We start from the raw sequence: 16,201 nt of genomic DNA, 5'->3' as shown, positions 1-16,201 counted from the left end.
TCATTGCTCCCAAAAGTTATTTTGTGTTGGGCACCTTCCAAACCAAAGTGAATTTGACTTGTTACAATTTTTTTAGCCTTTCTCTTTTATTATCTTCTATTATCTTTTCTTCCACCATCAAAAACTATAAATCCTAAAGAAAACTAACACTAACACTAAACATTAATGGAAGAGCCCAACCCCATTTTAAAACATGAAGATGAAGAAGAAATTGTAATGCATCATGACCCATTTAAGAAAAAAATGTAGAACAAATTTCAAGTGACCCCATTCAAGAAGAAAATGTAGAATAAGTTCTAAGTGATCTCATTCAAGAAGAAAATGTAGAACAAGTTCCAAGTGACTCAATTCAAGAAGAAAATGTAGAACAAGTTCAAAGTGAAGAACTCTATATTTTTCCAAGTTCAAATCCCAAACAATTTGGCCACACCGGTCAAGAGGCAAAAAAACATAACTAAGTTTTTTCCAAGTTCAAGTCCCAAACGACATGGCCACACCGTTTGAACTAAGTCCAAACGGTGTGACCACACCAGTCAAGAGGCAAAAAAACAGAACTAAGTTTTTGCAAAGTTCAAATCCCAAATGACATGGCCACACTGTTTGGGACTTAGGCCAAACGGTGTGGCCACGTCGTTTGGAACTTAGTCCAAACGGTGTGGCCACACCGGTCAAGAGGCAAAAAAACAGAACTAAGTTTTTGCAAAGTTCAAATCCCAAACGACATGGTCCCAAACGATCTAGTCTGAACTTTGCAAAATCCGAAATTCTGTTTTTTTGCCTCTTGACCAGTATGGCCATGTCGTTAGGGACTGAAATTTGCCGAACCTCGATTTCTTTTTTTCTTAACTTCCATATTCAACTTCCAACAATTCTAACACTTCCAAATTCAAAACCAAACACATAAAATGGAATCGCAACATCAAATTCAAGTATTTTGAAATAAAATAGAATCGCAAACACATAAAATGGAATCGCATAACATCAAAACCAAATTCACATAACATCAAATAATATTTTAAAATAACATATAACAAAATCAAGTATTTGGGTACAAATATCACAACGTCACTCTTTACAACAAAAGCAATCTAAATAGCCCTATACTACTAGAACTCCAGAGTTGAGATCAATGCTCAAGCTGCTTCTTCACCTATGCTCCTTCACGATATCGTCTGCCAATGAACTTGCACCGGGTCAAATTGTATTCCTCTATGAACTCGTTCCGTGCATCGTCTGGAATCGCAGTCCCACCCAATTGCAGGCCTTGATTGAGCAAGCGAGAAATTTCATCGACCATGGGGTGCTGTCAAAATTAAAACGAAAAACTACATTAGTATATACACATAATCTAGGACTTAATAATACACATTCAATTAACGTCAATGGGAAACTACAAGAAAAACTTCCACCTAATATATCATCAATTAATGATTAACCCGATACAAATATTAACTCGATTCAATTAACGCCCAACAATGTCACACAAAGATATTAATAGAAACACAATCTATAACGTCAAATTAGTCTAGCAAATTACAAGCAACAATGTCGCACAAAGATCACAACACTTCATACAAACTTAATACAATTTACGTACACTTTATACAAATTTAATACAATTTACGTACACTTCATAGAAACTTAACATTTTAAAATTGGTGTTGAAACGTGTTTACGTGTATTTGGTTGGTCAATGCATGAGCAAACTCACTTTGAAACTACGGCATAAAAAACTACGACATTGTTTTTTGACTTGTATAAACCAACCAAATACAATGTACAATGTATAAACAAACACTTTGAACACTCAAACTATAATGTATGAACAAACTACAATGCATAAAAAAACTCACTTTGAAAGCAAAACACTCACTTTAAAATTGGTGTTGATAGAAGAATTTGAGGTGGTTTCAGATACTCACCGAACTCACTAATGGTGGTTTTAGTAAAACACTGTTTAGTTGATCGACGAAGATTGAGCAGTAATTGGGTTTGATCGAGATCGAGATAAAGAATCGAGAGTTTGATGGAAACAAATAATTGAAACAGAAATCGCGAGTTTGATTTTGTGAGTTTTTGGTTGAGAGAAATCACGAAATCGAGGGTTTGAAGGATAAAGGGTGGTAGCCGGTTTTTCGGTTTCTTGGTATTTGGTTTGGGGGGTGTATGATTCAAAGTTGCGCCCAACACAATGGGTAGACTCCGGCCCAACTCAGGGTCTGCCCAAAACAATATGGGTCTGTCCATAACAGGACTCAAACAAAATAGAGAAAGGTTGGTCGTTGGTGCAAACATGACATCACTATCCCAAAATTAGTATTAACCAACGAACCAATATAAAGTGAAAAAAACAAAAGCAGCCTTTCCAATACTTGAACAGTTGAGCACACTGTGAAAAATGTCCGGACCATCCAACTTCTATCTCTTTGCTTACAATTCTTTTCAAGCCATCGGATGGTATGTCTCATTTCTCCTCCCTTTCATTGCATTAATCAACAAATCTTCACATCACACATTATTGTTTTTTTCACAGGGCTATTTCTCTTTTCAACGTTCTAAGTAGTCTTGTCAATACCAAATCTTTTAATGGAGCTTACACTAGTGCTGGATATCTCATTTGTACTTTCTTCAACTTCTTTCATCCATTTTTATATCTTTGTGTTTGAACATAGTTTATATTTCATATTGTTTTTTTTTGTAAAGGTCTTCTGCAAACACTGTCGGTCTTGGAGGTTTTACATGGTGCAGTTGGTAAGATGGAACCCGGGTTTTCCTGTTTTTGTAAACAGACCCGTTTTACGATCAAAAGTCTGTATAATTTTGCTGGAAAATGAGGTTTAATTGAATGTTTATTGATTTTGGTTTTATGGTTAAGGTCTTGTTCCAAGTGGAGTGTTGTTTCCTTTAATGCAATGGGGAGGAAGGACTCATTGGTTATTGGCGATTGTTAGTCAAATTAGTGAGGTACTCATTTCCCCGTTCTCGATTTTATTATGTTCTTCATCACTAAATGAATGTGAACATTTTGCGCTATTTGCAATTATTCATTTGTTGTTTAGAATTCAATGTGTAGTTGGCTTTTTAATTGAACTTTTCAGAAATGCTAGGCAGAAACCCCTTTAACGAATTGCACGGCTATCTCCCCCTATCTCTGAAAGACAAGGTTTTGTTGTCGAGAATCCAATAACGGAATGCAAAGGGGATAATAGTATTCATATGAAACCTTGTGTTTTTTAGAAACATTACGATGCAATTCTATGAACAAACGATTTCCATTTGGTGAATATGTGGCATGTTACTTGCAAGAAAAGAATATTTTAAAAGTCAGTCTACATTGTGAAATGGTGGACTCCAGCACAGGTGTGTTATATATGTACAATCATGCTGTGGTGCAAATTATTCAAAGAGAAAACACCTTGTCTTTTAGAAAGGAGTTATGGTGCGACTCTTTAAAAGGGCAACTCCCTAGCATTTTCCTTATGCTTAAAAGTTTCCAACTTATTGTCTATGAATTTGCATTCTATCTTACTGTAGGTTCAGGAGCTCCCTGCGGTTTTCGTGACATTCTTTGCTTGGAGTCTAAGTGAGGTGCATTTTTTTAAGTCCTCTAGATATTATTGAATTTTACTTTCCCATGAATTCTGGAGATTGTGTATTAGGGGACATAAATTTCAATTATCATTAATGGATATATAAGAAATGGTTTTACATAGATGCTTTCATTTACTAGAATCTTTCTAAAGTTGGGCACTTGGGCATCTGAAAATGTTCTCTCCTCTCTTTCATGAATAGTAGTATTAGCTTCTACAGTCTGAAATTTGTTTTTCTTATAAGTAAAGAGTGTTGTTACTGTGATTAAGGAGACTGCACTGTAGTCTGATACAGGTGATTTGTGCATAGTTTCTACCCTTTCACACAAAGGAGATGCAAAAGGATCTCATTCTTGCAGCGCTTCAAGTTCTCCCACACGAGTCCGCACTGCCACTCTGCTGTTAATGCAGCACACATAACAATACTAGCCATCCTAACCTGTTCTCAGATACCAAAACAAGGGTGATTGTGAGCTGGTTTAATAGACCTACACCTCTTACAACAGATTTGAAAATCAGATTGCCGTTATGGACATGGGTGGGTGGTTTAAAAGGCAACAGGTGTTTCAAACTTTTTGCAAGTGTAAGAGGCTTTATGATGCCCCATTTTCTAGACGAACAAGGATCTAACACTTACACATAACCATCTTGACAAGCATCTAAGCATCTTCCATGTGGCAGTTTCATAACTGCCCCTAACTGCCGGCTGCTCCCAACAGATGGTGCACGGCTTGTTTCTAAACCCGTGATCTGCGTCCCTGGACATAGTAAGTGCTACGAAATTATAGAAATTGAACATCCATCTATTGCTCAAGCACATGTTCGCCTGCTTCAACATGGTTCAAATGATGAGGGACTTGCACTAAGTGAGCAAGAGGCGGCATGACATAGCCTCATGGCTCAACCCCTCCTTATTCAATTTCTTTGTACTCTCTTATCCTTTCTAATGGTATTCCTTTTTGCAAAAAAGAAAAAAGAAAAAAGCGGTTACGTTTTATTTCCTTTGTTTTGTGAGTATAATGAAGATCCTGTTGGTTTACCAAATAATACATGGGTAGGTAAATTTTTGTAGTACATTTCTGTCACTCACGATATAAATACTAAAGTAGAAATGCAAGGTAAGCGCAAAATATATTAATATACGAAAAGTAAAGAAGCTACCTTCCAGAGGGACATGTGAAACAAAAATTGGTTGGAACTGATAGTATTATTGCAAATTAATTTGAATACTCTATTGTTCCAAGGGTATTACGAAAATTTTCTCCTATTATCAAACTGCTTTTGACAGCAGTGACACCACTTATGAACCTAGAAAGTATAGAATTGTTATTGACAGAAATCAATTGGCAAAAGGAACCTCAACTGGAAGAGTGTAAATCACACCCTGAACTCGAGCATTCTCAGGATAGTACTACGCAGTTTCGACTTTTATTGTTGCTTGATCATGTCTGTGCTAACCTTCATACTGCTAAAACAGGTTATCAGATACTCGCATTATGCTTTAAACTGTGCAGGAGTATGTCCCCGTTGGGTTACCTACCTTAGGTAAAATCCAGTGTCACTAAATCCTTTTATTGTTTGATATGCTTTACACTATCGTTAGTATTAGTTTCGTTGTAGCTGAAGTATGATCGTTATTCTAAATTTTCATTCATTTTTACTTCCAGGTATACTGCGTTCATCGTTTTGTACCCTATTGGCGTGGCCATGGGAGAAAGTAAGCTCCATATGTACCCGTTATATCTGTTAAAAATTATCAGAATGGATCTTTTCTTTATTGTTTTCAAGGCACTTAACAATCATTAATATCGTGATAAAGAAGAGAAGACAAAGTATAGTGTAGTAAACCCATAAATAGTGGAAGCTATATGAAAATTGAAATGAGTGCAGTAATGAAAGTAGTCCCTGCATAGCACAGAATTATGAGAAAATACTAATAACTCCAAAGGGGTTCTTTCCGACACTGCTTAGTGCTTTCACCAAAGGAAAAGGATTAGATTGATGCCAAGAATCACGTGACTTAATGATTTGTGAAATTATTTGACTTGGTTTTTAAAAAAAATGTTGTTCTTCTCCAATCATAAAACCTTTCTTATTAAGGTTGGCAGAAGCGACGATACTCCATACCCTTTTTTAGTGCGCAAATGAAGATATTGAATATTTGTTGTCTTAATTAGGTTTTTGTTGTGACGTTTCATTTTTGAATCAATTTTATGCAGTGTGGGTCATGTACAAAGCACTTCCACTTATAAAGGAGAAAAGCCCGTACTCAGATTTCTTCGGTGGACTCCCATTCAATTATTATGATTTTGTCAAGGTATGTAGGAAATGGATGTTCTTGGGAGGATAGGTAACACCATCAGTTAGAGTGAACTTCTGGCTTCCCAAGAATGCCTCCTGTTTACTCTGGTTTTTCGATATCCAAGTTCAGTCCATTTGTAATTTTCTTCGAATTGTCTGAAACAGGGTCTGCTTGTACTGTACCCATTTCTGTGGTACAAGCTATATCTACATTTGTTTAAGCAACGGCGTTCAAAGCTGGGGAGACGCCACACAAAGAGGAGGGACTAAAGGTTTGTTTGTAGATATTTTAGCAGTATGTTGATTATCCATCAAAGTGTTAACTACTGTCATCTTTTATATAGTAGATGTTTGACAATAATCAATACAAGCATTTAATTACTTTGCTCCTATCTATGAACTTTATGTCGACTTTTCCAATTTACTTGCTCCGTGCCTTCGTTGTAATTACCTTGAGTTTACTAGTTCTCAGTTGTTGTTTCTAATTGAGCCTTAAGAATTGAGGTTTTCAGATGGTAGGAATGTAGTGGAGACATTTTTTTGCAAGCCCAGGAAACGTACAGATACCACTGATTCATAAAGATGATCATCACGCTTCCCTACCAATTCATAAGATTTTGATTTACCTTTTTCTGGAATGATTCACCTTACCTATAGAGATCTTATTCCTCAGTAGAGTTCCCTAAATAAATGTTGGAGCGTTCCTACTTTCTACTAGTTTTTAAAGACATACGCCATTAGGAGTTTGGGACCATACCTATGCGGCTATGCATAACTTACAAAGAAAACTTCTATCCCCTGTTGCTATTGTATTGACTTTTTTCTGGTAGTGGATCACATGTTTCATGTTCAGTATTAAATATCATCTTTCTTTCTTTCTTTGCATAGCCCTCAATCATTATTCACAAGTCATAACTACAGCAATAAAAGTTTAATCTAATTAAGAAAATAAGAGTAATATTTCACAGAATCAGCTCTGGATTTTGACAAAATTTTCAGAGAAACAGATTTTCAAATGACGGTGAGAATTTTATATCCATACCAAGGATTATTGCAATGTCTGGACTTGATGTCATTTGATGAATCAAAGTACCTGCTACATTGGCATACCCTAGTCTCTAAGTCAACATGGATATGCGTCAGTGTCTGACACGGATATGGGGTGTCCGACACAGGACCTATACGAAGTGGGACACGATGACACAGGTAATTAAGAAAGAAAATTCCTGCTATTCTTTAGTTACACAACTAATTCTTGGGCTCAAGACCTTATAAAGTGGTTCCTTGCAAATAAATAAATATGAAAGTGGCATATCATGGAATTGTAATTATGTTAATAGATTATTTTCTTAGAATATGGCATACACGACGTGTCCTTTTGTCCGACCCAAATTTATTAAAGAATATGAAGTGTCCATGTTACTTAGCCTAGTCTTGAACTCTTGATACATGTTCCTTTTTTATCTTCTTAAGTTAATAATTTATTTTTAACAGTTCCCCGTGCAGTATATTACAATATCTTTCTTGGTTTCTCCTCCTAAATTTATGGTCATCTATTGTTTTACATTCAGATGCAGCTTAGTTTTGGAATTGATAGTGCAATTACAAATTAGTATTAGATTGCAGAGCACACTTTTGGTTTGCTAGAAATGCAAGTAACACGACACCTTTATAGACTTTCATATATGCACTTTTGGTTTGTAATATCTCTTTAGGGAGTAAAGATGAACTAGAACATTGTTAAAAATAAGTTGGTATTATTAACACGATTACACGAGACAAAAAAAGAAAATATAACTCAAGATTAGGACCTATTCAACCGGATAAACAGAAACAAGTAAAGTAGGTAAAATTTATACTTGTTGCCTTATCTTTTCAAGTGGTACATAGCCTCTCTGTTAAAACTTTACTGGTCTGTTGTAAGAATATATGGAAGACATTTGACATGGCGATAAACTAATACATGACGTTATGAAACATTGATAGGTGAGTCCTATTGATCGAACAAAAAATACTCACACTATGTTTGACAACTTCAAAGTCGCTCAAGCAAATCTTGCTAATTAAACAACTTAAACCCTACCCATAAATATTAAGAACCTGAAAGTGGAAGGAGCTGATAGAATGTCAAAGATATTGAATTTACTAGTTGTTGCCTTGTCGGTAAATGAAAGTTCAACTCAAGCGTAGCGTCGATCAGTCATGATCAGGTGAACTGGAAGACAGTCCAGATATAGAGAGAATCGGAAATGCCATTTCCGATTATCCCTTAGAGAGGGAGATTGATGAGAATGTTGTCCAGAGAATTAGGCTGGATGGGTTAAGTTGAGATGTGCATGCAGTTGATTCAAAGTGAATGCTGAACCTAATTGGCCATCATAAAAATATGAAAGTTTTATAAGCTGGTTGTACAACCGGGGTTACCTTTAAGGATCAGGGTTTAGAGTTAAACTGAAACAAGTTATTCTCTTTATTCGATCTTAGATAAGTAAGATGTTCAAAGAGATAGTGTAGCAGAGATAGAAATGATGAGATGAATGAATGCTAAGACTAGGAAGGAAAAAACTAGGACTTACTGTATTTGTTAGGTGATCAGTTGGGAGGAATAGATTGAGATAATTTGACAATATGCAACATTGATTAACAACAACCGCAGTTTAAAGGAATATATGGAGGACCCTATAATAGGAAATAAGAAGATCAAGGACCATAAATGTAGGTGGTGAGAGCATTTTGGAGGACACTTGATTTATTGGAGAGGCTAACGACTTTGGATAGTGGATTACTGTAATTTGTCAGCCCTAAACGTATGCGAGAAAACATTAAAGCCATCTTTGGCTGGAATTAGTGGAAACTTTATCCACTTAGGAACATTAACCACTGTTTGGATTGTCAGCCCGTGCTCATCAACATCTAAACACTGTAATCTACTGCATCTCTCTGTTTTGAAGTGTGGGCTTTTGAGTTACTTTGATTCTGCTATTAAATCACAACCAACTCTGACTGATGGGGATGGTTATATGAACTCCACTTTATAGTGACTCCAAAGTTACTCCACTCCTAAAAGTGGACTTACAAGATGAATTGAGGACTAATTTTTTGTAGAGATATACATCACATAATGAAAAACACCCCCACAAAAAATCAGCTCAATTGAATATATTTAACCTTGTCAAAAGTTGTATCGAAATTAAAAAAATATGGGCTGTTGGATAATCCCATAACATTATAAATGATTTTTGACGAGGTTGTACATCTTCAAATGAGCTGATTTTTTGCTAGGATGATCTCTATTGGGTGGAGAACATCTCCACCAAAAATCAACTTCTAATTCATTGTATTTAGTGGTGGAGTTTTTTTGGAGTCACTTGAAGTGGAGTTCATATAACCATCCCCCTCACTGATATCTACTTGAGAAAACTCTAGATGTTGTTTTAGGTCATGGTAGCATATTTCAGTAGAAATTGCCTCTTTGGGACAAAATAGAGTTTTGGCTGCTGAGTAAATTAAGTGCCACTTAAAACCTCAAAACTGACCTATGATGTTTTAGAAACAAGCTCTTCCAGTTGTAGCGTGATTTTAAAACCAAAGGCTAGATGGACCCATGGAGGTATAGTCTTGTACTTTTCCTCGACCAAGTGAGAGTCCCAAGCTTGTTACGTCTAAGTGTAGTGGTATCGGTAAGTTAGACTCTTTCCCTGTCTGCGTAGACTATTGCAGATAAATTTGAGATGGGGATCTCAGTCCATCATGAAAAGCATTGATACTTCAGCTTGGTGCAAACAACACAGGGATTTTGCTCACTGATCTATGGAATCATTTTTTAATTTCTTTTCCATTTTTCTGAGTTGCAGAATATAACAAAACCCAAGCTGCTAGCACTCCTAAAAGGTGATGAACACTACCGTCCACAACAATGGAAAATTACAGAAGAAATTTCAGATAATCACACAAGCCTAACATTCCTTCCCAGCTTTTTATTAAAGCCACTGAAGAATAGATCTTCTCATGAGGAAAGACTTCTAGTAGTCTGTAGTAGGAAGTTGCTCATGGGTGGTCACGCCAATGAAGATGGTGTCGTAGATAACGGCAGCAAGTGCAGCACCAATGAAAGGTCCAAGCCAGTAGACCCAGTGGTTGCTCCATGTCCAACTGACGACAGCTGGGCCAAAGGAGACTGCAGGGTTCATGGAAGCACCATCGAAGGCTCCACCTGCTAAGATGTTAGCACCAACAATAAGTCCAATGGCCAGGGGTGCTATAGTTCCTAGGTTCCCCTTCTTTGGATCAACTGCTGTGGCATAAACTGTGTAAACTAGGCCAAAAGTCATCACAATTTCAAAGACTACAGCATTCCATACACCCACACCTGATGATAGTGCAAATGCTGAAGTTTCCTGCAAAAATTAAGTTACAGGACAACAGAAGTTTTGTTAAACCAGATTTGAAATCAAGATTATAGCTAAGCGTGTCGACAATCCAAGTTAACCTGATTATGAATTGTGATCGATCTCATATAAAAGGTATAAACTTCCTACAGAATTGTTTTAAATTTTAATATGCATTTTCTTTTATAAATTTCTGGGCATTAGCAGTTGCGTACCAGTCCTCCGGTGGAAAACTTGAGAAGCAAACATGCCACGACAGAACCAAGTAACTGTGCAATCCAATACACAATCGCCCTCATCAATGTAATGTTACCACCGATGAAAGCACCAAATGTCACAGCAGGGTTAACATGTCCCCCAGAAATGTTTGCTCCAACAGAAACTGCTACAATGAGAGCAAAGGCATGAGCTAACGACGCTGCCACAAGGCCAGATGGTGTCGTGGCGCCTCCATCTGTGAGCTTGCCTGCCAAAAACCAAAAACTTAAACTAAGGAATGTGTTCCAACTCAAAACTATAGATAAACTGGAACCACTACGAACATGACAGTGGACAAATGTGGGTATACATACCAAATGCCATGCCAGCACCTTCGCCTGCAAAGACGAAGATAAGCATTGAGATAAACTCTGCCAATCCTGCTCTTAGTGCATCAGGCTGGCTCGTCTCACCCGCTGAACCGATGGCAATTCTACTGATCGGCATTTTTTGTATTTTAATTGTTCAATATATGTAGTTAAAAGCGTACAAACTTTCTTCCTATTTTCTTCTTTCTGTGTTGTGTTTAGTACTAGTTATGTGCATATATATATACAACCACACTAACGTCTAGGATCCAAATTTGGCAGGTTAACCAGTAAAAGCTTATTTTTAGTGCAAATAGTGGCTAATCATGAACTTGACAACTACTGGGCGGGCCTCCGATTTGTTATGAACTTGACACGTGTATTGTCAGATGTGGATATCTCAAGCCAAATACTCGGATCAACGACTCAGTGACAATGTGGGACGCGATTAATGTGTCGTGATGTTTTTGACACCATTAACTTATAACCTCGTGCGAGATACATGGCAGGACTCGGAGTTGTTTTATTTTTATTTTTCTTTTTTATGTTTTTCTTGACCGACCATTTGGTACGAAAAGTTCAAATACTAAAAAAAATGATAACATAAAAAACAAAGAAAATACAATATATTTGGTGCGGTTAAGGACCATTATCTAGCACTAGCATGCTTAGTAGGTGGTGTTATCTCTAATGAAAATAACTCTTGGATTACAGGATCGCAACTGCCTCTGCTTGTTTTCTGTGAATCTTTTAAGAGCAAGTCCAATTGGGGGGGGGGGAAGGCAAATATAGTACCCCAACCACAAAAATGTCATTCCAATGGAGTTGCTAAAAAGGTCTTAAATTTGGAATGAGTAAAAAATTTAGTCAAAGTTAATACCTTCGCTAGCAGTTGCTATAATAAGTTAGGGAGACGGAGGGCATAGTTTATGCCGTCCGTGTATTAAATTTTGACGGATGGCAGAAATTGTGCTGTCTGTCCAAAAAAATTTCAACTTGAGTTACAAAATAATGGACGGACGGCAGAAACTATGCGTCCGTATCATTTAACACTTCAAAACAGAAAACATGATTGGATTGGTTTTTTTTATTTTGGGGTGCCAAATTTGGCTGGGCAAGCTAAAAAGCCTATATGACACCTTTTAGCAACCCAATTTAGCAGCTCTCCATTGGACTTGTTCTAAAAAGTAAGAATAATAACAGACAATGATTGACTCCCTAACTTTCTTTCAGTAAACATAATCTATGAACAATAACAAACACTATCTTGGATCCTCATCTGAACATATTAATTACAGTTTGCTGAAGTTCTTTTTCTGTTTAAGTGAAGTAGTCAATTTTCACATTACAACCCCCTTCCTATATGAAAAGAAGAGTCATTAGCACTTCCTATCTATAATGTTAAATAAATGAGCACTTATTTGTTACCAACTAAGATCACAGAGAAATTGGACCAGTTGAATAGGAATTTTTGGTGGAATGAGACCTCAGAATCTAAATATAACCATACACTAAGTTGGGAGAAGTTATGTAGGTCGAAGGGTACTAAGGGGGTTGGGATTCAGGAAGGCTAAATAAATGAATCAAGCTAAGATCTCTAAGCATTGTTGGAGGTTATTATATGAGGAAGAAACTATTTGGTCCATGTCTTTCAAAAGAGTATTTATAAGTGGACTAGATTGGAGGTGGTGAAGAAAAAAAGAAGCAATCCATGCTCTTATTTTTGGAGAGGGATAAAAAGAACTTTGGATGTTATAAGAGGAGGTTTTATGTGGAAGTTAGGGAATGGTTCTGATATTGATATTTATACTCAACCTGGTTAGATGTCATTCATGAACAAACCTAGCTATCTTAAAGAGTTAGTACCCCTTGTTTGCAATACTAATCCTTCTTATATTGTTGTCAGTCAGCTTATAAACCAAGAAAGCCACAGTTGGAACAAAAATAGGTTAGGAGAGTTGTTTCCTACACTTGTTGATATATGATTAGTACCCCCTCTTTCTTGCCAGAATTCCTTGTGCTTGTGCTAAGATTATTATTTTCAAATTAGAATTATTAATTATTAGGAATTTGGAATATTTGATATTTGATATTTAGAGTTTAATGAGATTTAGAAGTGTAGGTTAGATTTAGAAGTTTAGGTTTCTTAGTTATCAAGTATGGCTTTTCTATATAAGGAGGCCATTGTAGTTTAGTTCAAGTAGCCAATTTTCAATTATCAAATTATCAAATCTCTAAATCCCTATTATACTTTTCAAATTTCTACGATTCTTATATTCAATCTTTTTCCTCCTTTAAATCTATTCTCTTTTTGAGGATCTCCCGCATCCTTTATTTTAAATCTCTGTTATTCCGTATCAATTGGTATCAAGTGTCCCACTTTTTAGATTCTCATCTAGATAGCGATCCGCCACCACCACTTCCACAAACCACCCAATTTTTTTCTCTCTCTCAATGGCTGAATTTGTTACAAAGGAAGCAACAAATTCGAATTAAACCTTGATTCAAAGTTTGAAGCTTTTGATACAAAACTTGAAGCTTTGAACACGAGACTCATGGATATGTTCAAAGAAGTATTCCCTAACTCTAGTGCTTTTGCAAAACCTAACCCTAGCGCCATCACAAACCCTGACACCACCACTTTCACAAATACTAAAGCCACTTCCGCAACCTCCACCACAACTTATACAACCCATAGCATCTCCACAAGCCATGAGATCGTCAACCCTAAATCGATGACAATAGATTTTCTCCCAAACTCAATATTAACCCTTATATCATCTACACCACCACCTAAAATTTCCAACTTGGAAACCCCAATTATACGTCCAATCCAACCTCCACCAACACCCACATATAATCCTCAAGAAGTCGAAAGAAGCGTTGGAAAGATTGTAAAAATCCAACTTGGAAACCCCAATTTTTGTTCCATATGTTAATTCTCCATTACATGTTACCAAAAATACTCCACATATTATGTATAAAGATCCCAACTTTCGAAGTCTGCAGTTTGGACAAAAATGTGAGCTTTTTCAAAAGATATAATTTTTTCTTGAAAGGGAGTGCACACTAACTTTTATCTTTCTACCTTAAGAAGATCTGTTTGCATTATTCTCTTCCCCAATGGTTACATGCTATTCGAAGAAACACAAGAAATATTATAAAGAAATATTGTAAGATCGAAGTGTCGTCGAAAGAAGTTCGGTGAAAGTTCGTTTGAAGCTTCTTTTGGACATGCGTTTACTTCAAGCAAAAGACTACAAAAATTTCATCCAAGAAGTCGAAAGAAGCGTTGGAAAGATTGTAAAAATATTGTTTTTGACAAAACAAGGTGTATGCACAAAAATGTGTACCTAGGTCTAAGCAATTGATTTTAGAGTCGCCACTAACTTTATTAAGAATTTTTTTAGTAAAACCTATGTAAAGGACTAGTCCCTCGAACTAGATGGTTATTTGGTTCGAGAGTCAAGGCACGATGTGGGAAGGTGTTAGGCACCCACACTCGCCTGGTAAAAACCAGCCTTACTTCTATTGAGGTGTAAAGTTTATTTTAAGATAGGCGAATGAAGAAAGCTTGAAATTTAACTACCAAGTTGGATGATCTTCGCTAATTATTTAAAGACTAATAACTATATTCTATGATAAAACCAAAAAAAAAAAAAAAAAAAAAAAAAAAAAAATCCTAATATGCAATGCTAAATGAAATAAAATAGAAAAAAAAAATGTCACTTTGTTTGGAATGTTGCCTCATATTTGATTGTTGATTGTTGATTGTTGATTGATTGATGATTTTGATTGATTGTTGATGAATGATAATGATGAACTTGATCTTGAATTGACAACCTTGATTTTTGGATTGAAACATGTGATATGGGAGAAAAAACAACTTTTGGTGAAATGGAGCTTCTACTCAGGATTGAACTAGGAGAAAAGATGGCTAAAATGAAAAACTAGAAAGAAAAATGATGAACACTCAGGAAGAGAAGACTACTAGGCTATTAGTTCTGAATAACTAGCTGAAGATTATAATATCTGAATAACTAGCTGAATATGTTTTTTGTGGGTGAATGAGACCCCTATTTATAGTGTTTAGGCATGGATTTCAATATGGTAATGAGTTTGATTTAATGGTTGAGTTTTGATTAAGAAAAATCGAATGGTTTGATATCTTTCTTGATGCACCTCCTCAAATAAAGCAAATTTGGCCCTTGATTCAAGAGGTGGGGATAAAGGGTGCGATCTTGACTGTTGATTTTTAGGTTTTGGTAGATGGATTAGGTCAAAAAATTAAACTCTGGACATCCTCAATATACTCACAATCTAGGGTTTCCAAACATGGCTCCAAAATGACATATTCTCAGGAATATTCTTGATTTTAAGGATCAAATCAAATCAAATAATTAAGTAAGTTTCTCTATAGTTTTGGAGGCTTGAAAATTGGCTAGAAACTCTAATGAATAAGTTCAACACGAGCTGGATCCGCGGCCCACGGGCACGGGTCCAAAATCCACAAAAAAGACCATTTTGACCATTTTCTTGACACTACAAATTCCCTTTGACCGGACCAAAATTAGGCAAACTCTTCTTCATAAAAAATTATCCTTAATCCATTAGGAAGGACTATTAACTCTTAAAAATATCCTTGGGTCGAAATCTTACTCCAAAAATGTATTGCAGTGAACAGCGCACACAACAGTCTGAAACGGGGTAGGGCAATAATAGGGTTTCTGAAATCCAAATAGAACCTAGACAAACTTGTACTCATTTCGAAGGATTTTTCAAGGGAAATTCAAATATGAAATAATCTCATCCAAAGAAAGAGTGAAAATTTTGAAATTTGGGCTCCAAAGGGTCACAAGGGCATTTTGGTCATTTTCAGCTCGAAATTCAGAAAACAATGAAAATTCAGCCATAGTTAGAACATGATGAGGAGAGTCTAAATACGCTAATATAGGATTGACAAGAAACAAGTTTGAAGTAGAAATGAAGACTCGAGAATGAAAATCACGTTATATGATCAAATTTAATTTAAGGCAAAATCGTGAATGAATTATGCGTGGGGTGCAAAAATTGGGTGTCTACAGTTGCCCCTATTTGGCGAAGGTTGCTCGCAACTGAACGAAAAAGCCAAGGAGACACAACATTTTTGCCAAACTCTATCTAAGAAATCTCACGCAATTTTTGAAAATTTCATTTGAAAATAATTTTTGAAGATGGGGTTTTTCCCGAAATATTTGAAATCTTAGTTTCATCAAGTTGTTTGTGAAAGCATAGTTGAAAATGGTTGTCACTCAAGAGAGGATGGTATCATACCTTACAAATGCGTGTTTTACGCCTTACATTTTTTTAGTACTCA

General features: G+C 36.1%; 2 protein-coding genes across 4 annotated transcripts; one reads left to right on the top strand and one right to left on the bottom strand.

Annotated features, from left to right (window-relative positions):
- The first annotated feature begins 2,299 nt into the window (after positions 1 to 2,299).
- LOC147488652 (Protein-tyrosine phosphatase-like, PTPLA) lies at positions 2,300 to 11,053 on the top strand. Of its 3 annotated transcripts, XR_015200969.1 has the most exons (11): positions 2,301 to 2,457; positions 2,534 to 2,619; positions 2,704 to 2,751; positions 2,876 to 2,964; positions 3,535 to 3,588; positions 5,068 to 5,135; positions 5,258 to 5,307; positions 5,810 to 5,907; positions 6,057 to 6,163; positions 9,746 to 10,414; positions 10,487 to 11,053. XR_015200969.1 is itself a non-coding variant. In XM_086570476.1 (10 exons), exons 1-9 carry the CDS (start codon positions 2,399 to 2,401, stop codon positions 6,159 to 6,161), a joined length of 657 nt encoding a protein of 218 aa, XP_086426602.1. In that variant the 5' UTR covers positions 2,300 to 2,398; the 3' UTR covers positions 6,162 to 6,163; positions 6,891 to 6,909. The 3 variants fall into 3 exon arrangements, 2 of the variants coding, with proteins under 2 accessions (XP_086426602.1, XP_086426601.1); XM_086570476.1 differs by lacking the exons at positions 9,746 to 10,414; positions 10,487 to 11,053 and adding an exon at positions 6,891 to 6,909 and having other exon boundaries at positions 2,300 to 2,457; XM_086570475.1 differs by lacking the exons at positions 9,746 to 10,414; positions 10,487 to 11,053 and having other exon boundaries at positions 6,057 to 6,287.
- LOC147488653 (aquaporin TIP1-2-like) lies at positions 9,686 to 10,986 on the bottom strand. The gene is made up of 3 exons (XM_086570474.1): positions 10,852 to 10,986; positions 10,495 to 10,745; positions 9,686 to 10,288 (listed from the first exon to the last, which is right to left on the bottom strand). The coding sequence occupies exons 1-3, from the start codon at positions 10,982 to 10,984 to the stop codon at positions 9,914 to 9,916; spliced, it is 759 nt and encodes a 252-aa protein (XP_086426600.1). The 5' UTR covers positions 10,985 to 10,986; the 3' UTR covers positions 9,686 to 9,913.
- Positions 11,054 to 16,201: the final 5,148 nt, after the last annotated feature.

This window comes from Coptis chinensis, chromosome 7, assembly GCF_015680905.1.
Source record: "Coptis chinensis isolate HL-2020 chromosome 7, ASM1568090v1, whole genome shotgun sequence".
Lineage (NCBI taxonomy): Eukaryota > Viridiplantae > Streptophyta > Magnoliopsida > Ranunculales > Ranunculaceae > Coptis > Coptis chinensis.
Note: the sequence above shows the minus strand (reverse complement) of the source record. Positions and strands in the feature narration are given on the sequence as shown.